This window comes from Squalius cephalus (genome assembly GCF_949319135.1).
Source record: "Squalius cephalus genome assembly, chromosome: 7".
NCBI lineage: Eukaryota > Metazoa > Chordata > Actinopteri > Cypriniformes > Leuciscidae > Squalius > Squalius cephalus.
Genome location: NC_137128.1, coordinates 21200775 through 21223790, shown reverse-complemented (window position 1 = coordinate 21223790; position 23016 = coordinate 21200775). Strand labels below are relative to the sequence as shown.

Sequence of the window (23016 nt, the reverse complement as noted above, 5' to 3'; positions counted from 1 at the left end):
ACCATTCATTCATGTTAAATTAACACTATTGATTCTAGTTATTTAGTTGTATGGTTGATTCTGTTGGGGTTTACTTATTTAAATCACATGGAACCACAGTCCATGACTGAATCATGTTCAGCCAAAGAGCTTTTTTTGTTGTTGCTGAGTTTTTGACTAAATGGTATTACTATTGTGGCACCCACATAATACGTCAACACGTGTTCAGTGATCTATAGTGTAATCTTTTTTCTCATAGAAATGTTTAGGTTCTGGTTATGCACCAACACAAAGTGACTTAATAAACCAATTCAGAGAAATTACCCCGTTCTCCTCAACATTCATATCATGTGAATAACTGATCTAAACATTAGCATATATCTAATGTATTTGCTCAAACTAAAAACTTGTCTTACATAAACATGAAGTTGGAGTTTGTGAGATACAAAATCTGAATTTGTGGTTCAGTCTGTGTTGATGTATAACTGCTACAATAAAAAAAGTTAGTCAAGACAAACTTTGATGTTGGCTTAAGAAAGAAAGCCTGACCAGAAAGTTTGCAGTAAGTTTAAATGCTTGAGTTTGAAGTATGTTTAGCCTAAAGTTTGAAGGTTGCTATCAGACAGAGACAGACAGATAGATAGATAGATAGATAGATAGATAGATAGATAGATAGATAGATAGATAGATAGATAGATAGATAGATAGAATAAGAACTCTTAGACATAATTAAATGATAGATTAAATAGGTAATTTGAACATTAATTAATGTAAGTACTATGTTTGTATGTATGTATGTATGGATTTATTTATTTATTTAGTCAGTTAGTTAGTTTTGATTGTCATTTTTTATGAAGTCCGATCAGTCTAAGGTCTGACACGAGTTTGGTGGTTGTATCTTTAAAGCTCCAGGATGAGTTGAGTCTAATTAATAATAATAATAATAATAATAATAATAATAATAATAATAATAATAATATAAAGTTTAAATCAATAGCAACATATAGATAAAATTGTCTTACCTAAACTCTGGCGCCGTGTTATTCTTCAAGCCATAGAAACCTGCGGAGAGAGTTAAGAGCCAGTGCGGCACAAAACTGCCGTGCTTGCACTCCAGATAGGGCGCAGACCACTTGACATGACTTCTGTCCAGAAAATATCCGCCCTGGGCTGCTGGAAAGCCTCGACCTTTGGCCAGCCTCTGGGGTCTCTTTCGGTCCCGAAACTCGTTGTACCAGTCGGACTCAGACGTCCTGTTTTTAAGGCGATGGCGCGCGGAGGTGGACAGATCTTGAAGCACTATGCGCTCCTGGCCTCTGGTCGCCTGGAGGAACACCTGCGGACCAGGCGCCTCTGGAGAATCCGTGTGAAATGTGACCACTGCCCGGTGGATTTTAGGATTCCCTTCCAACATACTCGTCACCAGCGCGTGGTACCACTGGATATCCCTCCTCAGATACTGCTCCCTGGATGTGTTGGACTGCAGGAGCATGTTTAGGAAGTTGGTGGCGTGCGCCATGGTGTCGAGGATGCCGTGGAGGGAGGAGTGCGAGGCGGCGTGAGCTCCACCGCGGAGACTGCTCAGCTCGTACCGCCGTGAACAACTGACATGCTCCAGGATGGATGAGTCCCCCGTGTGCAGGAAAGCGGTGACCACCCGCGGCAGATCCTCCTCGAGCTTGTGCGCCACCGCCGCTCGCTCGGTGCTAAAGGGGTTGGAGATGGTCGTCTGCTGGTGCATCGTCTCCCCGGTGCTGTAAATCGGATATTTAGCCTTGATTTCAGGATCTTTATCGCTCTCAGACCATTCCACGTAGCCATAATTTGATCCCTTAGCATTTCCCAACAGCAGAAGAAGGTAGAGCAGGAATGCATCCATTCCTCGACGCCAACAAGGACCGTGAACATTCTCCATTGACATTCACTTCATAAGTGCGCCCATTCCTCAGCTCAACGTAAACAGACGCGCATTCTCAAAAGTTACTCAACTCTAATGCTTCAGTCAGACAAAAACACACACCGACCACTCCACCCACGTCTGTAGATAAACGGGCATTCTGTGGATCGAACGCGTCAAGCCTCATGCGTGTAGATTTAAGAGCAATCGACTGTGGCAAATATCTACAGCATCGTTTCTGCCGTGGGTTACTATAGCGTTCACTACTACCATCAGTAACGAATGCTCGCTCGGAGCTGGCGGGGGGCTGATTGTGTCCAAAAGCCTCTTTCCCTCGTTACTGGAGACTTGAGAATGGTCTTCGTTCGCCCCTGCCAATCTTGTGCACTTGGGTGGGGTGAAGAGAGACAAGGGATGTTGGTACGGGATGTTCTCATGGGAATATGTTGCATGTTACATTATTAAATATATATATAATTATATATAATAATTATATTTATTATATATAATTATAGTTATAGTTATATAGTTCTTATTTTTTTAATGGAATATTGCATTATTTATTATAAATGATTTATCCATGCACATCATTATTTTTTAATTCATGTGTCCTCTTAATCTTTAATCAAAACAACTTCCCCTCACGCTTGCAGAGACTTCTCTTCTCTGACGTGTTTACTGGCGTGAGGGCGGGACAACCTGTCACTCACATGACATCACAGCAATAGCAAACCACAACCATCCAATCAATTCTCAAACGACTTTAAACCTTTTGAACCTGCACAGTAAAAAAATGATGTACGTCATTTTAATGTAAAAATTGTACAGTAAAAAAAATATTTGTTAAGTTACCTGACAATTTTACTGTAAAGTACTATACAAATGTGTGAATTACCTTTATAATTAATGCAGAAAATTTCAGAAAATGATGTAACTTTTTTTTTTTTTTTTTTTTTACAATTAGACAGGGTACAATTAGATGCATATTTTTTTTATAAAAGCCATTTATTATTTAAATTTCAAAGCAACTTGCATTGCATGTATATTTGATGCATTCCCTGCACAGAGCTCACGGCCATGGCATTATTGTGCTATGCATGCTCCTTTTAAATTACAATAAATAGAAATTATAATAGCTTGTGTGTGTGTGTGTGTGTGTGTGTGTGTGTGTGTGTGTGTGTGAGTTGGTATTTATCACGTTGTGGGGACAAGAATCTGTTTACACAGTCACGTAATGGGGACCTCTTGCGTTGTGGGGACCAAAAATCAGGTCCCCATAAGGATGACCCATTGAATTGAATAGAGGAACTATTCTGAAGGTGCTGGGCGGAGTTTCAGCATTGGCCCATAACACACGATTATGAGGTAGTGTGAGTGTGTGAAGTGTGTGCTCAGCTGCGCCCCCAAACATTTTTGGCTGGTAATGCACTCACTTCTCCACACACACATTTTCCAATTATGGTTGAGTACCGCCCACTTCCGGGTCCTCATAAGGAAGGAATTCAACAACAACTTGAAAATATAAGTATTAAATTGATACTGTACACGGAAGACAAAGAAGAAGATTATTTACTGGAGATGCCAACTAAGGATCTAAACTTCTGCAGAGGATAAAAGTGAAGCTCAAGGTACGTTAAGCACATATGTATGAAACCAGTTAGGTTAATTAGATTAGGCAGCGGGCTAACGTTAGCTGCTAGCTAGTTAGTGCTAATTGTTGAGGCTAAGTGTGGCCTGACATATTTTTGTGTTTTTCCAATAAGCGATCACAAAATCATACAATGTAATGTTAAGTACTTCATTTCAACTGAAAAGTGTCGTCAGGTGTTTAGTCTGATTGATTGCTAATGAAGGAATTGGGTTATTAAGTCTGTTTCTGTCTAGTTCGCGTGCTGGACAGTAGATTATTTTCTACTTTAAATTAAAGGTAATGTTATGTTTTATTACTTGTCAGGACAGGGTGAGGGGGAGGAATATCACACTTGTGTTTGACTTTTAGTATTGATATCGTTAACAGAGCAATTAAGTAACGTTAGGCAAAAATAAAAACACTGAAATGGTAAGTAGCTTTAAATGAATAAACTTTGTTTTAATTATGACAGTAACTTAAAATAAACTGGGGTTTGTATGGCGAGATCGTTCAAAAGAGTAGTTAGGTTAAGAGCCAAATAAGTAGTTAATTGTCAAGGCTACCTGGGATTATATAGATGTTGGTTTTGTGAGAGATTAGAGCCTAAGTGAAAATGTTGAGTTTATGCCCTCAAGGCTAGTAAGTTAGTCAATAAATGTGATATCCTTGAGTTCTGATTTCTTGTCTTACATTGATACATACGATATCATTGTAATGCAGTGTTACATTACAATAACATTCTTATCTACTTATTGAACATGCTAGTTTAATTCTGCATGTCTCCCCATTTTCACACTATTATTTATTACAATTTTTTTTCTCTCAGTTTGAAATGCCACCACGAATCAGCCCCCTTAAGGATGCCATGCATCATGTTGTTTCGAAGACTGACAAAACATTCAAATTAGATGTGAAGTATATCAATCCAGTGAAAGGTAAGGTGGTGTGATTTATCATTTAATATTTACCATCATATGCATGTCCTAACCATACTGCTGCCAACTATTGATGTCTTTTTGTGTATTTGGCATCCTTTATCTATAAGATTTTATTTTTGGTGAAAAAAAAAAATTCTGTATTTTGCAGGACGTGGTCTATTCGCAAAGGGTGCCTTTTGCAAAGGTGATTTTGAGTACAGGGGAGATATGATAAATGATGCAGAGCTGCAGAGAAGAAGAACATGTTACCACGCATCCTGTGCTGCATTTATGTTTGATTTCATTTGGCGAGGGAAAACATGGTGGTAAGAAGTCAAGTTGCACCATATTCCTTATGCTAAACCAGGGTCTCTCAAACTCAGTCCTGCAGGGCCACTGTCCTGCACAGTTTAGCTCCAACCCTGATCAAACACACCTGAGCAAACTAATCAATGTCTTCAGGATCACTAGAAACTCACAGCTAGGTGTGTTTGATCAGTTTTGGAGCTAAACTGTGCAGGACAGTGGCCCTCCAGGACTGAGTTTGAGAAACCCTGTGCTAAACTATAGTAAAAAAAGACACTGATTTGGGGTGGTATATTGTAATACTTGTATTCATCCTTTTCTCATGCTTTCATATTTAAGTATTGATGCCTCAAGAGAAGATGGATCGTTTCGGCGGATCGTTATTGATGACCACAAATATCCAAATTGTAAGATGAAGAAAACTGACGTCAATGGAAAGCCTCACCTTTGTCTGTTTGCCCTGGATGACATTAAAGAAGGAGAAGAAATTGCCTATGATTATGGAGGAGAAGACTACCCTTGGAGAACACAAGTATGTTGCAAAGCACACTGTGTACAGAATATATCATTGTTGCAACATGTTAAGCAAGTTGTTGGTTGAATAGATTATAATTTGAATCTATTAGAAATCTATGAATCTAATTATGTCTATAAATGATAAGTTAAGTTACGTTTTAGGTCAGTGTTTCTACCCCACCCCTAAAATTTATACATTTAAAGAGTGAGGTGGTACAGTCTTAGGCCACTTTTCTTTCTGCAAGTTATGTGTGGCATGCAATGGCCTTATTGCAACTTATGGGTGAAATGTAATCACAAAAATAAACTAAAGATTAACTATGTAAAATGAAGACATGTTTTAATTGTAAATGTTTTTGTATTTTTTTTTTTTTTTTAATTCTGAAATCATGTGGTATCTGCTTCAGATTTATCTCTTGTGTTTCCATGTTCTAATATCTTGTCATTATGAATGTTGTCTCTTACAGATAACCAGCGTTGCCATTAAAACCAGTGCAGCGAGTGCTTCTGATCCTTCTCTCCAGTCAGAGACTCAGATGGATGATGAATCTGCTCAGATCAACTCTCCTCAACAGGTACGTTCACATTCATCTAGGGATGCAACGATACCATTTTTTCAGAACCGATCCGATCCGATACCAAAAATTCTGAGTATCGGCCGATACCGATCCGTACCGATACCAGCGCAGTTTTTTTTTAATCAAGTAGAATTTCTATTACTCTGTGTTAAACTGATAAGAACTGAAAAAAAAGAAAAACACCAACAAAAAATATATGATCATAATCTGACATAAATGCTATTATAAACTAGATTAGTGGATAATTCAGCAATAAAATTTAGTCTAGAAAAATCACGAGTGCACAATTAATTGTATAAAATCTGAACATTTTGTGAAAAAAATGTTTAGTGGAGAACAAATTAGAGACAATAAGTGTAACACTAAATCTGGTAAAACTTTACACATTGCTCTTTGTATTGTTGTAAAATACATTCATGAAAAACAAGATAAAAATAGCAATTATTTTATATCCTACTATAAAATTGAGACATTTTTTAAATGTATAGCACAGCTGTTTAATAAGGTAGCAACATAATAGATAGGACAGGACAAGAACGGCTATTAATAATCTTTCATTGCGTCCCTGTATTACGATATGAAAGGCTCCAATACAGTGCGGCCCACAGCGCTTATGCGCATCCCGAGCGCAGAATGATGCTCTTGAAGCAACATGAGTCACAGCGCGCAGCGCGTCGAGTCCGCATTGAAAAGTTTAAAGCACAAAGAAAATACATATGATGCATAGTGTATTATACAGTATCTATCTATGCAATAGTCTATTCAGCATTTTCTTTTAAATTTCAGTTACTGTGCGCGTGAAGAACAAATAGTACCTGACTTTACTCTACTGTTGTGATCTAACAGACACCCGGTGGAAAGTAACATGATTAAGGTACAGCAATAAAGTCCAGCAAGATAAAGTTGTTTTATGTGAAACCATAGACCTTTATCTACAGATCAAGTATAATAATAGTAACATTGAATCATCTTGGAGAGAGTTTCATCGTGTGTTCTGTCATAACCGGACGCGACGCGCTGTTTGAGTGCTGAATGAAGAATGATTGACAGCCGCAGCTGAGGGAAACGTTTACGTGATCTTGAATTTAACACTTAAATATTAATTTATATCTCACATTATACTGTATAATGGCTTCAGAACACTTAAAATATTGTGCACGAAAACTTATGGTGCTTTATAATGTTTGTGGGGCTTAACAATAACACTGAATAGTATACGCACAATATCGGATTTGGATCGGCCTTGTCTGACCGATACCCGATCCGCCAAAAATGGCAGTATCGGAGCCGATTCCGATACTGAGTATCGGATCGGTGCATCCCTACATTCATCACTAAAGATTTAGGTCTACTGTCTCTCTTTGTCATGGTTTAGTGATTTTTAAGCATATTTTGATGCGTATCTGGTGTAAATTAGTAAATTAAACCGTGTAACGACATGTGTCCAGTAGGTTAGTGCTAGTGGGGTATTTAGGGCCAGTTTTATCCTTCACAGGGATTTTTTTCTGGATTAATTGTTGCTTTAAAATGGACAGTCACGACGTCCCCACAACACACTTTCAGTCAGTGTTTGAGTTAAAACTTGTGTGTTGAATTTGGTGAAACTAGTCCCCATAAGGAACTATAACGTTGTGTGTGAAAGGTCCCCATGAAGGTGTGTGACAGGTCCCCATGAAGCCGGGTTTTATCCAGATGTGTGTGAGCGCAGACAGGGGTTGACTGGACAGGAATAAATGTTTTAGATGAAGTTGATTTGTCTCTTTCTATAAAATCATGTGGTATCTGCTTCAAATTTCTCTCTTGTGTTTCCATGTTCTAATATCTTGTCATTATGAATGTTGTCTCTTACAGATAACCAGCGTTGCCATTAAAACCAGCGCAGCGAGTGCTTCTGATCCTTCTCTCCAGTCAGAGACTCAGATGGATGATGAATCTGCTCAGATCAACTCTCCTCAACAGGTACGTTCACATTCATCACTAAAGATTTAGGTCTACTGTCTCTCTTTGTCATGGTTTAGTGATTTTTAGGCATATTTTGAGGCGTATCTGGTGTAAATTAGTACATTAAACCGTGTAACGACATGTGTCCTGTAGTTTAGTGCTAGTGGAGTATTTAGGGCCAGTTTTATCCTTCATAAGGATTTATTTTCTAGGTTAATTGTTGCTTTAAAATGGATACTCACGACGTCCCCACAACACACTTTCAGTCAGTGTTTGAGTTCAAACTCATGTGTTGAATTTGATGAAACTAGTCCCCATAAGGAACTATAACATTGTGTGTGAAAGGTCCCCATGAAGGTGTGTGAAAGGTCCCCATGAAGCCGGGTTTTATCCAGATGTGTGTGAGCGCAGACAGGGGTTGACTGGACAGGAATAAATGTTTTAGATGAAGTTGATTTGTCTATTTCTCTGAAATCCTGTGGTATCTGCTTCAGATTTCTCTCTTGTGTTTCCATGTTCTAATATCTTGTCATTATGAATGTTGTCTCTTACAGATAACCAGCGTTGCCATTAAAACCAGTGCAGTGAGTGCTTCTGATCCTTCTCTCCAGTCAGAGACTCAGATGGATGATGAATCTGCTCAGATCAACTCTCCTCAACAGGTACGTTCACATTCATCACTAAAGATTTAGGTCTACTGTCTCTCTTTGTCATGGTTTAGTGATTTTTAGGCATATTTTGATGCGTATCTTGTGTAAATTAGTACATTAAACCGTGTAACGACATGTGTCCTGTAGTTTAGTGCTAGTGGAGTATTTAGGGCCAGTTTTATCCTTCACAGGGAATTATTTTCTAGGTTAATTGTTGCTTTAAAATGGACACTCACGAAGTCCCCACAACACACTTTCAGTCAGTGTTTGAGTTCAAACTCATGTGTTGAATTTGGTGAAACTAGTCCCCATAAGGAACTATAACGTTGTGTGTGAAAGGTCCCCATGAAGGTGTGTGACAGGTCCCCATGAAGCCGGGTTTTATCCAGATGTGTGTGAGCGCAGACAGGGGTTGACTGGACAGGAATAAATGTTTTAGATGAAGTTGATTTGTCTCTTTCTATAAAATCATGTGGTATCTGCTTCAAATTTCTCTCTTGTGTTTCCATGTTCTAATATCTTGTCATTATGAATGTTGTCTCTTACAGATAACCAGCGTTGCCATTAAAACCAGCGCAGCGAGTGCTTCTGATCCTTCTCTCCAGTCAGAGACTCAGATGGATGATGAATCTGCTCAGATCAACTCTCCTCAACAGGTACGTTCACATTCATCACTAAAGATTTAGGTCTACTGTCTCTCTTTGTCATGGTTTAGTGATTTTTAGGCATATTTTGATGCGTATCTGGTGTAAATTAGTACATTAAACCGTGTAACGACATGTGTCCTGTAGTTTAGTGCTAGTGGAGTATTTAGGGCCAGTTTTATCCTTCATAAGGATTTATTTTCTAGGTTAATTGTTGCTTTAAAATGGACACTCACGACGTCCCCACAACACACTTTCAGTCAGTGTTTGAGTTCAAACTCATGTGTTGAATTTGATGAAACTAGTCCCCATAAGGAACTATAACATTGTGTGTGAAAGGTCCCCATGAAGGTGTGTGAAAGGTCCCCATGAAGCCGGGTTTTATCCAAATGTGTGTGAGCGCAGACAGGGGTTGACTGGACAGGAATAAATGTTTTAGATGAAGTTGATTTGTCTATTTCTCTGAAATCATGTGGTATCTGCTTCAGATTTCTCTCGTGTTTCCATGTTCTAATATCTTGTCATTATGAATGTTGTCTCTTACAGATAACCAGCGTTGCCATTAAAACCAGCGCAGCGAGTGCTTCTGATCCTTCTCTCCAGTCAGAGACTCAGATGGATGATGAATCTGCTCAGATCAACTCTCCTCAACAGGTACGTTCACATTCATCACTAAAGATTTAGGTCTACTGTCTCTCTTTGTCATGGTTTAGTGATTTTTAGGCATATTTTGATGCGTATCTGGTGTAAATTAGTACATTAAACCGTGTAACGACATGTGTCCTGTAGTTTAGTGCTAGTGGAGTATTTAGGGCCAGTTTTATCCTTCACAGGGAATTATTTTCTAGGTTAATTGTTGCTTTAAAATGGACACTCACGACGTCCCCACAACACACTTTCAGTCAGTGTTTGAGTTCAAACTCATGTGTTGAATTTGATGAAACTAGTCCCCATAAGGAACTATGACATTGTGTGTGAAAGGTCCCCATGAAGGTGTGTGAAAGGTCCCCATGAAGCCGGGTTTTATCCAGATGTGTGTGAGCACAGACAGGGGTTGACTGGACAGGAATAAATGTTTTAGATGAAGTTGATTTGTCTCTTTCTATAAAATCATGTGGTATCTGCTTCAAATTTTTCTCTTGTGTTTCCATGTTCTAATATCTTGTCATTATGAATGTTGTCTCTTACAGATAACCAGCGTTGCCATTAAAACCAGCGCAGCGAGTGCTTCTGATCCTTCTCTCCAGTCAGAGACTCAGATGGATGATGAATCTGCTCAGATCAACTCTCCTCAACAGGTACGTTCACACTCATCACTAAAGATTTAGGTCTACTGTCTCTCTTTGTCATGGTTTAGTGATTTTTAGGCATATTTTGATGCGTATCTGGTGTAAATTAGTACATTAAACCGTGTAACGACATGTGTCCTGTAGTTTAGTGCTAGTGGAGTATTTAGGGCCAGTTTTATCCTTCACAGGGAATTATTTTCTAGGTTAATTGTTGCTTTAAAATGGACACTCACGACGTCCCCACAACACACTTTCAGTCAGTGTTTGAGTTCAAACTCATGTGTTGAATTTGATGAAACTAGTCCCCATAAGGAACTATAACATTGTGTGTGAAAGGTCCCCATGAAGGTGTGTGAAAGGTCCCCATGAAGCCGGGTTTTATCCAGATGTGTGTGAGCACAGACAGGGGTTGACTGGACAGGAATAAATGTTTTAGATGAAGTTGATTTGTCTATTTCTCTGAAATCATGTGGTATCTGCTTCAGATTTCTCTCTTGTGTTTCCATGTTCTAATATCTTGTCATTATGAATGTTGTCTCTTACAGATAACCAGCGTTGCCATTAAAACCAGCGCAGCGAGTGCTTCTGATCCTTCTCTCCAGTCAGAGACTCAGATGGATGATGAATCTGCTCAGATCAACTCTCCTCAACAGGTACGTTCACATTCATCACTAAATATTTAGGTCTACTGTCTCTCTTTGTCATGGTTTAGTGATTTTTAGGCATATTTTGATGCGTATCTGGTGTAAATTAGTACATTAAACCATGTAACGACATGTGTCCTGTAGTTTAGTGCTAGTGGAGTATTTAGGGCCAGTTTTATCCTTCACAGGGATTTATTTTCTAGGTTAATTGTTGCTTTAAAATGGACACTCACGACGTCCCCACAACACACTTTCAGTCAGTGTTTGAGTTCAAACTTGTGTGTTGAATATGATGAAACTAGTCCCCATAAGGAAATATAACGTTGTGTGTGAAAGGTCCTCATGAAGCTGGTTTTAATCAAGATGTGTGTGTGAGCAAGGTTTGCTGGACAGGAATAATTGTTTTTTTTTCTGGCAAAGGTGTGTCTAGCCCAGATGATTCTCTTTAACCGGCGCAGGGAAGGAGTGGTTTCGAGCATGCCTTTGTCTGCATTTCTATCAAGAGACACTTCTGATCCACATGAGGATGTGGACTGGGCACTCTCTGAAGTGGAAAACAATCTCTGCAGACACTTCACAAGGGTTTTCGCAAGGGGGAAGCGTGGTCGACCAGTTCCAATTCTTCTGACTTCAAAAATGCTATGTGCCTTAGAACTCCTTGTTAAGCAGAGAGAGGCTTGTGGGGTTCTGAAAGACAATTTCTATATGTTTGCAAGACCAGAAGCCATGACATATTTTCGAGGGTCAGACTGCCTCCGTGGCTTTGCAAAGGTGTGTGACGCAAAGTGTCCCAAGTCACTGACATCTACAAGACTGCGAAAGCATGCCGCAACCCTTTCAACAGTGCTGAATATGACTGACACCGAGATGGACCAGCTGGCAAACTTTCTTGGACACGACATAAGAATCCATCATGAGTTCTATCGACTCCCTGAGAAGACCCTGCAACTTGCCAAGATCAGCAAAGTTCTAATGGCTCTTGAGCAAGGAAGATTAGCTGAGTTCCATGGCAAGAACTTGGATGAAATTGGGATAGATCCTGATGGTGTGGTATTTTATTTGACTTTTGTTTGATTTTCTGTTTACTATCTATTAGGGGTGTAACGATACACGTATTCGTATTGAACTGTTTGGTACGATGCTTTCGGTTCTGTGTTCGGTACGCATTTTCAAACCGAACGGTTCGTTGGACCATTTTTCCTGCCGACCAAAATTTCGTTATTTCAAATGTAGGCGGGTCGCGTGTGGCAAGCGCTCTCGTTATGTAAGAGACGCCGGCGCGACCACAACATTGTCCAACGTCAAATGGCAAACGTAATGCAAGCGGAACGAAACTGCTCGTTATTGTGTGGTTGACGGACCGTTTATCAGTTTGGACCAGTGCAGCGCGAGCTGATCATGATCATACGACACTGTTACTACACAGCGCTAATAAGAGATCCAGTAAAGAAATCATTTGAATTCGCCACAGAAGTAATAACATCGCTGAGAGATCTTGTGAGAAACATTCACATTTCTCCGTTATTAACGGTTCAAACAGCTCTGACGTGGAAACCAGGAGAAACATTGTGCCATAAATGAACTATCCGGTGTCCACAGATGGATTTACCATGGATTTACTGTAGTAACACTAACTGCAACCATGGAAGTTTGGCAGGAATAGTAGGCTATAATGCCTTCAAGTAACATTACGTTGGTTTTATTTTGACATTAAAATAAACTCGATATTACAACAGAAACGTTTAACTCTCTTTTCCAGCACTTTAGACACAGTTGCTCCGTTGCGCTTAAAGAAGATTAAAGAAAATAGTCCAACGCCGTGGTACAACGAGCACACTCAGGCCCTTAAGAGAGCAGCCAGAAAAACGGAGCGCAACTGGAAGAAAACAAAACTAGAGGTATTTCGCATTTCATGGAAGGAGAGCTCAATTACTTACAGAGAGGCTTTAAAAGCTGCTAGATCTGCTTATTTTTCAACCCTATTAGAAGAAAATAAACATAATCCTAGGTATTTATTTGAAACGGTGGCTAAACTAACGAAAAATAAAGCTTCAAGCACCGAAGTTTCCAAGCAACACAGCAGTAATGATTTTATGAACTTCTTCACTTATAAGATTGATAATATCAGGGACAAAATTATAACTATGCAACCGTCTACTACAGTATCGCATCAGGCAGTGCATTGTAGTCTCCCTGAGGAAAAATTGGATTAATTCGTTGATATAGGAGAGGAAGAATTTACTAAACTCATTAAATCATCTAAATCTACAACATGTATGTTAGACCCTATACCAACTAAGCTACTGAAAGAAATACTTCCAGAGGTCATAGATCCTCTTCTTAATATCATTAATTCGTCTTTGTCTCTAGGATACGTACCAAAAACCTTTAAGCTGGCTATGATTAAACCGCTTGTTAAAAAAACGCAACTTGATCCTACAGAATTAGTCAATTATAGGCCGATCTCGAATCTACCTTTTCTGTCAAAGATATTAGAAAAGGCAGTATCCTCACAACTGTGTTCCTTTCTTGAAAGAAATGATCTCTGCGAGGATTTCCTGTCAGGATTTAGACCGTACCATAGTACCGAGACAGCTCTCGTTAGAGTCACAAATGATTTGCTCTTATCATCCGATCGTGGTTGTATCTCTCTATTAGTGTTACTCGATCTTAGTGCTGCATTTGACACCATTGACCACAACGTTCTTTTAAATAGATTAGAACATTATGTTGGCATTAGTGGAAATGCACTAGCATGGTTTAAATCATACTTATCTGACCGTTATCAGTTTGTAGCAGTAAATGATGAGATGTCTCATCGATCACAAGTTCAGTATGGCGTACCACAAGGCTCAGTACTAGGACCGCTGCTGTTCACTCTGTACATGCTACCATTAGGAGAAATCATTAGGAAACATGGCATTAGCTTTCACTGTTATGCCGATGATACTCAGCTCTATATTTCTTCAAAACCTAACGAAACTTATCAATTCACAAAATGAACGGAATGCATAGCGGATATAAAAAAATTGGATGACTCGTAATTTCCTACTTCTAAATTCTGAAAAAACAGAGTTTCTAATTATTGGACAAAAAACTTCCTCACGTAATAACCTAGAATACTGTCTAACACTTGATGGCTGCTCTGTTAAGTCTTCGTCGTCGGTTAGGAACCTGGGTGTGCTCTTTGATACCAATCTTTCATTTGAAAGTCACGTGTCTAGTATCTGTAAAACTGCATTTTTCCATTTAAAAATATATCTAAATTACACCATATGCTCTCATTGACAAATGCGGAACAATTAGTTCATGCGTTCATGACCTCAAGGCTAGATTATTGTAATGCTCTACTGGGTGGTTGTCCTGCACGCTTAATAAACAAACTACAGCTGGTCCAAAACGCAGCAGCTCGAGTTCTTACTAGAACCAGGAAGTATGACCATATTAGCCCGGTTCTGTCAAAACTGCATTGGCTCCCTATTAAACATCGCATAAATTTTAAAATATTGCTGATCACTTACAAAGCACTAAATGGTTTAGCTCCGCAGTACTTGAGCGAGCTCTTAACGCATTATAGTCCGTCACGTCTATTGCGATCTCAAAATTCCGGCCAGTTACTAATACCTAGAATATCAAAATCGACTGCTGGCGGTAGATCCTTTTCCTATTTAGCACCAAAACTCTGGAACAGTCTTCCTACCATTGTCCGGGAAGCAGACACACTCTGTCAGTTCAAAGCTAGACTAAAGACACATCTCTTTGACCTAGCTTTCACATAATACATTATAGACTTCTATAATTTAATGTTAGGCTGCATATATTAGGTCAGCCGGAACCGGGAACACTTCCCAAAAATCCTGATGTACTCGTTACATCATGAGAAGAATGGCATCTACGCTAATTTTAGTGTCTGTGTTTATCCCGAGGTTTTCCTGCAGCCTGCCGGATCCAGGCCGTATCCAGATCTGACGAATGACTTTCGCCTGGACCGATGACAACGCAGTGCTGAAGTGCCAACTAGTCTCTCCCTATGGAGGATCCCACTACCACTCTACAGATAAGGCGTTGTCGGGAAAGGCGTTGTTCGTTTCGCGTTCCTACCCCAAAGCAACAAAATAAAATAAAATTCTTTATCAAAATTTATAAGGAAAGACAAGTACTTTGTTTAGGCTTGGCTTGTAGGGAATTCCTAACCTGCGTATATTCAAACGCACATAACTATAGAACCCATTCTAAATGCGCATGTGAACGCCATCAGCGTTTCTCACAGGTTCGCGTTTAAAGTCTGTGTAGAGGGAATGGTGTCGTCTTAGCGGCTACATTGCTTGATCGTTGCGACGGAAGCAAATCAATCAAAACTAACTTTAGATGGAAATAACTTAACTCTGCTGTAAAGCCGAAACAATCTCTGTTACCTTAAATTATAAGCTTATCTCTGTAAAGCTGCTTTGAGACAATCTACATTGTTAAAAGCGCTATATAAATGAAGATGACTTGACTTGACATTGTAAATACAATTGCTGCCCTCAAATGTTAATCTGAACTAAAATAAACCTTTGTTTATAACTACTACAATATTACATTTCACTTTTTCCAAGGAGCGTTTTGTTTTATATGCTCCTAAGAAGAGTCAATTATAGCTCCAGAATTGCTCAAAGTAAAAAAAAAATCATACTTTATGATGTTAGTTTTAATAAAAAAAAGAATAAAAAAATTAAATCAAGGAAATTACTCTGGCATTTTTTTTCTTTTTGCTGTATCAAAAACGTACCGAACCGTGACACAAGTGTATCGTATTGAACTGAAACGTAAATTTTGTGAACCGTTACACCCCTACCATCTATTCGTATACCAGGTGTTTACGATCCATTATATACCATTGTTAAGCTGTACTTTGAACTTCCACAGAAACGTTATTGACTGTGATGAGGAAGACGGGAGCATACAAGAGGGACACTGTTCATCTACTGTTGACGGTTTGTATTACTGTCAAAACACACTACTACATTTTGCAGTTATTCATAATTTTCAGTCACGTAACTTGTGAAGACCTGACAGACAAAAATATTGTTCTAACATCATAGCCAACATTAAAGAAGATGCTTCAGTATGCTGAACAAATGTTTTTTTTTTGACGAAACGGCTCATTGTGTAATGAATCAAATGCCTCCAAGCTATTCTTCAACTAAATTACACTAAACATTCATTCTGGAGTGAATATTTTTTTGTGAGTTTACTACCATAAAAAATATATTTCATAGGAGAAACTTGTACATTTTTCATTTTTCATAAAACACTAGCTGATCTGCTCTCTTCTCGTGTTGGTTGTGTCATGGCACAAAACGAATCATGTCAGATGATTAAGACATGAAATAAAATGGTTATACTCAATTTACTTGCACTTATATTTGATTAAATGTCTGCTGGAAAGATGTAGTTCAATTATACTTGCAATAATGAACAATTGCACAGGTTTAGGGTTTATTGTACTTTAATGATTTTAAATAATTAGTGCATAAGTGTGACAAATAACAGTGTATTGTCAGCATTCTATAGTACATTTAAATTGTATCTTTCTGAAAATGTTGAACTTTGATTATTTTCCATAGAACCATCAGCAGAGGTGGCACTTCCTCCTACCAAGAGGAATGACATGCCGCCACCACCCAAGAGACCCAGACCACCATCAGATGAAGAGATGCCTACAGGAGCCAAGACCACCATCAGATGAAGAGATGCCTACAGGAGCCAGTGCTGTGAGGCCTTCTTCCAAAGGTGAACTCTTTACACATTTCTTAGACTAAATTAGACCCTTTAGGAGCACTTTAACACCCAGATCTCAGACCAGTGGCCTCATTTATAAAACTGTGCGTAGGAACCTTACTAAAAGTGTACGTGCGCCCGAAAGCCAAAAATGGCGTACGCAAAAAAATATTCAGACTTATAAAACCGTGCGTACGCCAGAACCTGCGCAGAATTCACTTTATAAATCCCAGTCAGCGGAAGATTATGCGTACATGCATCTCCACCCGAAATAACCATATGTGGAGCTTACGACGCCTAGTTTTACTATGCAGATCCTCATCTACATATCATTTGACTACATAACTGAGGGAAGGAGGTTGTTCCCCAAAATCTCGCAATACATGGCCCCAGTCATCCTCTCCTGCAGTCGCCCTGTCCCATGTGCAGAAAAACACCCCCAAAGCATGATGCTACCACCCCCATGCTTCACAGTAGGGATGGTGTTCTTGGGATGGTACTCATCATTCTTCTTCCTCCAAACACGTTTAGTGGAATTATGACCAAAAAGTTCTATTTTGGTCTCATCTGATCACATGACTTTCTCCCATGACTCCTCTGGATCATCCAAATGGTCATTGGCAAACTTAAGACGGGCCTTGACATGTGCTGGTTTAAGCAGGGGAACCTTCCGTGCCATGCATGATTTCAAACCATGACGTCTTAGTGTATTACCAACAGTAACCTTGGAAACGGTGGTCCCAGCTCTTTTTAGGTCATTGACCAGCTCCTCCCGTGTAGTTCTGGGCTGATTTCTCACCTTTCTTAGGATCATTGAGACCCCACGAGGTGAGATCTTGCATGGAGCCCCAGTCCGAGGGAGATTGACAGTCATGTTGCTCAGGAACCCATCTGTAGTTGTTTAGAGGGTTACTTGGTTGATGCTAGAATCTACTAGGTGTTTTGTGGCACTAGTAGGAACTGTAGCTGTTCTAAAAATGAAAACACCGAATCAGTAATAACTAGCCTAACCCCTGGAGCAGTTTGAGTGGATGGATGCATAAAAATAACTTGCAGCCAAGACATTGATCCTAATATATTTTCCTTTTCTCCAATAATCATTTCAGGCCAAGTGACTGAATGTAAAAATCACTGTTTGATTGACAGTGTAATTCTATTTATAGGTAGAGTGCAAATTAATTTCTCTTGCAATATAGATGCTGACATAAATACTAGGGCTGCCCTCGACTAAAGTTTTTTTTTTTCTAGTCGACTAGTAGTCGTTCATTAAGCTATTAGTCAACTAATCGCATTTTTATATTAATAAGCCATAACTCATAATAATGAGCCTTTAATTGCCTATATAATACATAGCCTAATTAGCGATCAAGCGCACACTTAAAGTTCCGCAGCGCACCGGCAAAAATAATGATTGAGTGTGTCTTGTGTCAGAAGGAGACTGTCTAAACAAACATTGTAATAATTTATTGATATTCTCGGCTGCAGAGATTAAGTCGATGATACAGACTCGTCATCTCCGCAGTGACTCGCATTTCATACGGATTACATAATCTGAGTATTTATTTTCCACTTGAATTGATTCGTTTAAAAGCAGACATTTCAAGCTTTCTATAGATATATTTCTCACGTGTGTGTGTGTGTGAGGCAGGGTGGGAATTATGTAATTTTAGGGGCAAGGCCATTTGGCCTCCACCTTTTCTTTTTTTTTTAGGGGCACCAAGGCCATATGACAGGGCACAAAGGCCATTGAGTACAATTCGATGGTTTTCCCATTCAGATTGATACCATAACATCCTAATTTGGAATAAGACATGGATTATGACTTTTTTAATAAAAAAAAAACATTTTTTAATGAGAGAGAGAGAGAGAGCGCCATTACATCCAGAAGGTATACACCCTCACACAACAATAGAAACAACATAAATGCCAATAAAAGCATTCAGAAACAACACAAATGCCAATAAAAGCATTCAAAATATTCATTCAGTCCTCTATATCATGTGAGTGTGAGAGAGAGAACCATTCCATCCAGAAGGTATACACCCTCACAATCATTATTGCTCAGCGCTCAACGCAGTTTGCTTCGCGCTCCACTCAAATCGCCCCCCGCTCGCTCCAAAAAAGGAAAAAAATCTACATGTATATCACTTGTAGCGGTCCCCAAGCTTTTTTGCGCCACAGATCGGTTTAATATCAGACAATATTTTCACGGACCGGCCTTAAAGGTGTGGCGGATAAATACAACAAAATAAAATGATACGAACGGCATAAAACCTGGGGTATTTTTTTTAGCCTATAATAATAAACGTGAATCCAATGTGTGGGCCTACTAGCAACTTTATTAGCAGCATCCTCTAACATCGCGCCTAAAAACAACTGAGAAAGTCTGAACACAAACAAAATGCCCCCAAAAGAAAAGAATCTCTATGTTTTCGGTGCTGATGCGATGTAAGGGTGGCGCTGCTGCCAATAAAGCACCTAAAAGCTGTCACAACGAACCGGCAAAATTAATGATTATGAATATGTAAAATATAGCAGGAGACATTTTAATTGTTTACTAATAAACCAGTTTTTTTTTTTTTTTATGTCTGTGTCGGCTGGAAAGATGCTGACTCGCGATCTTCGCAGTAGTGAACGCGCCAGAGAGAATTGCACATTTCATACGGATTACATAAGAGAGAAGTCTGTTTTCTTTCGTTTTGAATTGTTCTGTTTAAAAGTAGACATTTCAAGCTTTATATATATGTCTCAGGTCTGTGAGGCAAGTAGGCTATACTTGTCTGTAACATTGTGTTTTTTTTTTTTTTGTGAAATAAATTTCTAAATAAATGCGACTTATAGTCCAGTGCGACTTAGGCTAGGCCTATACTGTATGTGTTTTTTCTTCTTCATGGCGCATTTTTTGACTGTTGCGATTTATACTCCGGAGCGACTTATTAATAGTAGGCTACATAATGGTTTGGAGTTTTTGAACTCCATTATTGAGCTGAGTTTTGACTGAAAATAGTCTACTGTTGATGACTGTGCAAGACAGATGGATTCAGGGTCAGGCTTGACTAAGCATGCTTCAGACTCGTGGTGTGAGCGGAGCGAAACTGGAGCGGGAAATAGGGCGACGCTCTGTCCTTTTGAAATTGCCGCTCTGCGCTCTGTCCAAGATCCGCCCGCTCGCGCTCCCCGCTCGCTCCCGCTCCACTCCGCTCACATGCTCTGCTTTATACATGGAACTTGGACAGGGCCAGGGCACACAGGCCACTGTGGCCGTACGATGATTTTTTTTTCACGGGGCATGAAGGCCAAAGTGTAGGGCAACGGCGGCCGTGGCCGCGGTATAATTCCCACCCAGTGCTGCGTTCCAGTCCACTTTTAGACACGCACTTGCGAACTTCCCTAAGCACTTCCCCTCGGGGGAATCCCTGCCGCCATTTTGAAGTGCGTTCCACTTCGTGAAGTGGATGAGGGAAGTTTATATGGACAGACCCTCGTTCCCTCGATTTTGACCGAGGGAGCGAGTCTGCTTCAAATGTACACTTCAGGCACCTATATGTCCCACAATGCAACACGATTGTGACGTCACCGCATATCTCGTCTAATCACCACCACACAGACTCTAACTCTATGATATATTAATTATAATTTTTTAAATTTAAAACAACCCAAACACACCTATAAACATTTGGATGCTGCATTAAACAAATTCTTAAAGGGAAAAAAATTTAAATAATAAATCAACTCCACAGTTGATTCCAAGTGATCAAGGGCTTAGGACGTTCCAATTCAGCCCATAGCAGTTTCCGCCAGTAGTGGGCACTCGCAATGACGTACATCCGAGTGAACGAGACGAAGGGAAGTTAGCGAGTGAAGGGCATGACAATTTTGGACTGGAACGCAGCACTGGTGTGAGGCGAGTATACGCTGAGTTTCGGCTCATTTCTGTGATGCTCAAGTTCACTGAGACAGCAGAAAGCACATCCTGATTGTTTTCATTATTTTACAAAGCACAACATTTTGTAGTTATTGTGAGTTTACAGAAATAAGAGTTGAACCTTTACAGTTTGCATTACTCTGTCCTTTTATTCATACAGATAAGAGTATTGAAAGTTAAATGATCGCGCCGGCGCCTGTATGTCCTGCGACTAACCGACTAATAAAAGACCTAATAAATAATAATAATAAAAGACCTAATAAATAATAATAATAATAATAGTCGCTTTGGTGCATTTCTCACATCACTATTTACATTTGCACAACAGTTAGTTCAACCTCCACAACATTTAGTCATTTGTGCACATCATAGTAGCAGTTTCTCATTCCTTCCAACAAACTGCAAATGCTTTTGGACATGCATCTATTGCTTTCATATAACTCTCTGCTGTTTTATAACATTATCATTTGCTTATGTCATGTCAGTCAAAATTAACTATACTTGTGAATGCTGAATAGTCATTCCATATAAAACTAATAGTCCTCATTTCATTGCTTGAGTCATTACATACAAAAATGTTGAACTAGTTATCAAAATCTGTCAAGCAAATTTTACACTTTTTTTTTTAATTATTATTATTATTATTATTATTATTTTTCTGAAAATGCCTCCTAAATTGAATAATTTCTCTCAGGTGAATCTCAGCTTTCACTGATGAGGAACATCTGGATGTGCATGAATGATTACAGTACTATGTACTGTATGTTGTATGTTCAGTTCCAATATGTACTGCAATATTGTTTACAGTTGTGCATAGCTCTATGCATAGCTGTATTTATTTCATTTGCACAATGCTGTGAACAAATTAGAATTGCAAAGAGCATATGCAGTAAAAATGTGAAACATACATATTCAGTGTCTTGTACTCTGTTACCTCACTAAATACAGTAATGTGTAACTTTACTGTATTTTTCAAATGGCTGTTCAAATAGTATATAGTGCTATCTTGAGCATGTACAGGTAGTGTTACCAAGATCTGACTTTTTTGCAATGGAAAACATTTACAGAATAAACTGTCATAATGAAAACATAACCAAGCCATTTGACTATCTTGTTCATAAACAATGGTGTCAGGACTTTTCATCTTGATGACACTGACACTTTCATTGACATGAATACTTGCTTTTGAGGAATGAGCTATCCATTTTGAGCAAGTGATACGCTTTTGCAGGTTATCAACTAGGTTTTGCAGTTTGTACTAATTGTTCTGAGAACTGCTTTAACTGTTGTGCAAATGTAAATAGTGATGTGAGAAATGCACCAAAGCGACTGAGAAAAACTGTAATAACCAGACCTAATAAATACTGATAATAGGATTCAGAACTTCGGATTGGAATTCCAGCACACACTTTATCATTTCAATTGTTTTTTCTGTCCACTTTTAGGTAAAAGTACCCAGAAGACACCCTGGCAGCAGACAGAGGTGCAGGCGGTGGAAAGGCACATGAAGCGATTCATCACATTCATCACATCGTTCATTGTACAAGCAAAGAGCGACTGTGACAAATGTTTAAAAGCTGAACCAGAAGCACTGAAGAACCGCGATTTGAAGACCGTAAAGTTTTACATTTATTAGTAGTGAATAAATGTGTTGAAGCTCAATTAGTAGTAGATTTTGTTTTATTTTTTATAAGTATCAGGTGAATGAGTAGCAGCTGATGCTGGGAGGTTGGCCGAAAAAATTACAATTATAGAAAGAATAGTTTGAAGTGGAAAGGTTTAAATGTTTGACCTGTGGGTATGAAATGGGTTGGAAAATATCCAGACAATAATTCATTACTTGCATGCAGTCCTTTGTTGCAGTGAAAAAGTTCTCCATTCACATATAATCCACTTCAATCACACTAATATTCCAATCAATTGTAAGAACAATCAATCGATCCAAACAAATATTCTGCATGTTGAGGAGATGATTACAAGCACAACACTAGGGCCTGGTTTCACAGACAGGATTTAGATTAAACCAGGATTAGGCCTTTAGTTCAGTTAGGACATTTAAGTAGCTTTTATAAACGTGTCTTAGAAATAAGCATTACTGGTGTGCATCTTGAGACAAAACAATGGCACTTGGACACAAAGGACTTAATTTAAGATGTGCTTTCAGTTAAAACGGCTTAAACACACACTTTAGTCTGAGACTATCTTAAGGCTGGTCTGTGAAACTGGCCATAGGTGTTCTATGCAAGAGTGAAGCTTGGTTGTAGATTGAACCCATTTTTTTTAAGGGCAAATGGACAAATGCAATCTGAGGAATTACTTCGTATAAATGCCTATTAT

The 23016-nt window shown here is 39.0% G+C and overlaps 2 protein-coding genes and 1 long non-coding RNA gene across 3 annotated transcripts in view; 2 read left to right on the top strand and 1 right to left on the bottom strand.

Annotated features, from left to right (window-relative positions):
• The window catches only part of gpr158b (G protein-coupled receptor 158b), a 57112-nt gene extending 54848 nt beyond the window's left edge, over positions 1 to 2264 (bottom strand). The window contains exon 1 of the mRNA XM_079877770.1: positions 1002 to 2264. Coding sequence (XP_079733896.1) covers positions 1002 to 1900 — 899 coding nt within the window. The 5' untranslated portion in view covers positions 1901 to 2264. The remainder of the gene's footprint in view (positions 1 to 1001) is intronic.
• A 793-nt stretch (positions 2265 to 3057) lies between these two features.
• On the top strand, positions 3058 to 5258 carry LOC307161357. Its single transcript, XR_013821711.1, has 4 exons — positions 3058 to 3504; positions 4333 to 4441; positions 4593 to 4749; positions 5069 to 5258. It is a non-coding gene; the product is annotated as an uncharacterized lncRNA (long non-coding RNA).
• Positions 5259 to 11417: 6159 nt separating this feature from the next.
• On the top strand, positions 11418 to 22341 carry LOC307161356 (uncharacterized protein). Its single transcript, XM_079876006.1, has 4 exons — positions 11418 to 12036; positions 15900 to 15967; positions 16601 to 16766; positions 22125 to 22341. Exons 1-4 carry the CDS (start codon positions 11427 to 11429, stop codon positions 22313 to 22315), a joined length of 1035 nt encoding a protein of 344 aa, XP_079732132.1. The 5' UTR covers positions 11418 to 11426; the 3' UTR covers positions 22316 to 22341.
• Positions 22342 to 23016: the final 675 nt, after the last annotated feature.

Excerpts from the sequence above, each read along its gene's own strand:
- LOC307161356 (XM_079876006.1), top strand. The coding sequence starts at position 11,427 with ATGATTCTCTTTAACCGGCGCAGGGAAGGAGTGGTTTCGAGCATGCCT. Across the intron at positions 15,968-16,600 it reads CTGTTCATCTACTGTTGACG|AACCATCAGCAGAGGTGGCA; the intron begins GTTTGTATTACT and ends TATTTTCCATAG. Across the intron at positions 16,767-22,124 it reads TGTGAGGCCTTCTTCCAAAG|GTAAAAGTACCCAGAAGACA; the intron begins GTGAACTCTTTA and ends GTCCACTTTTAG.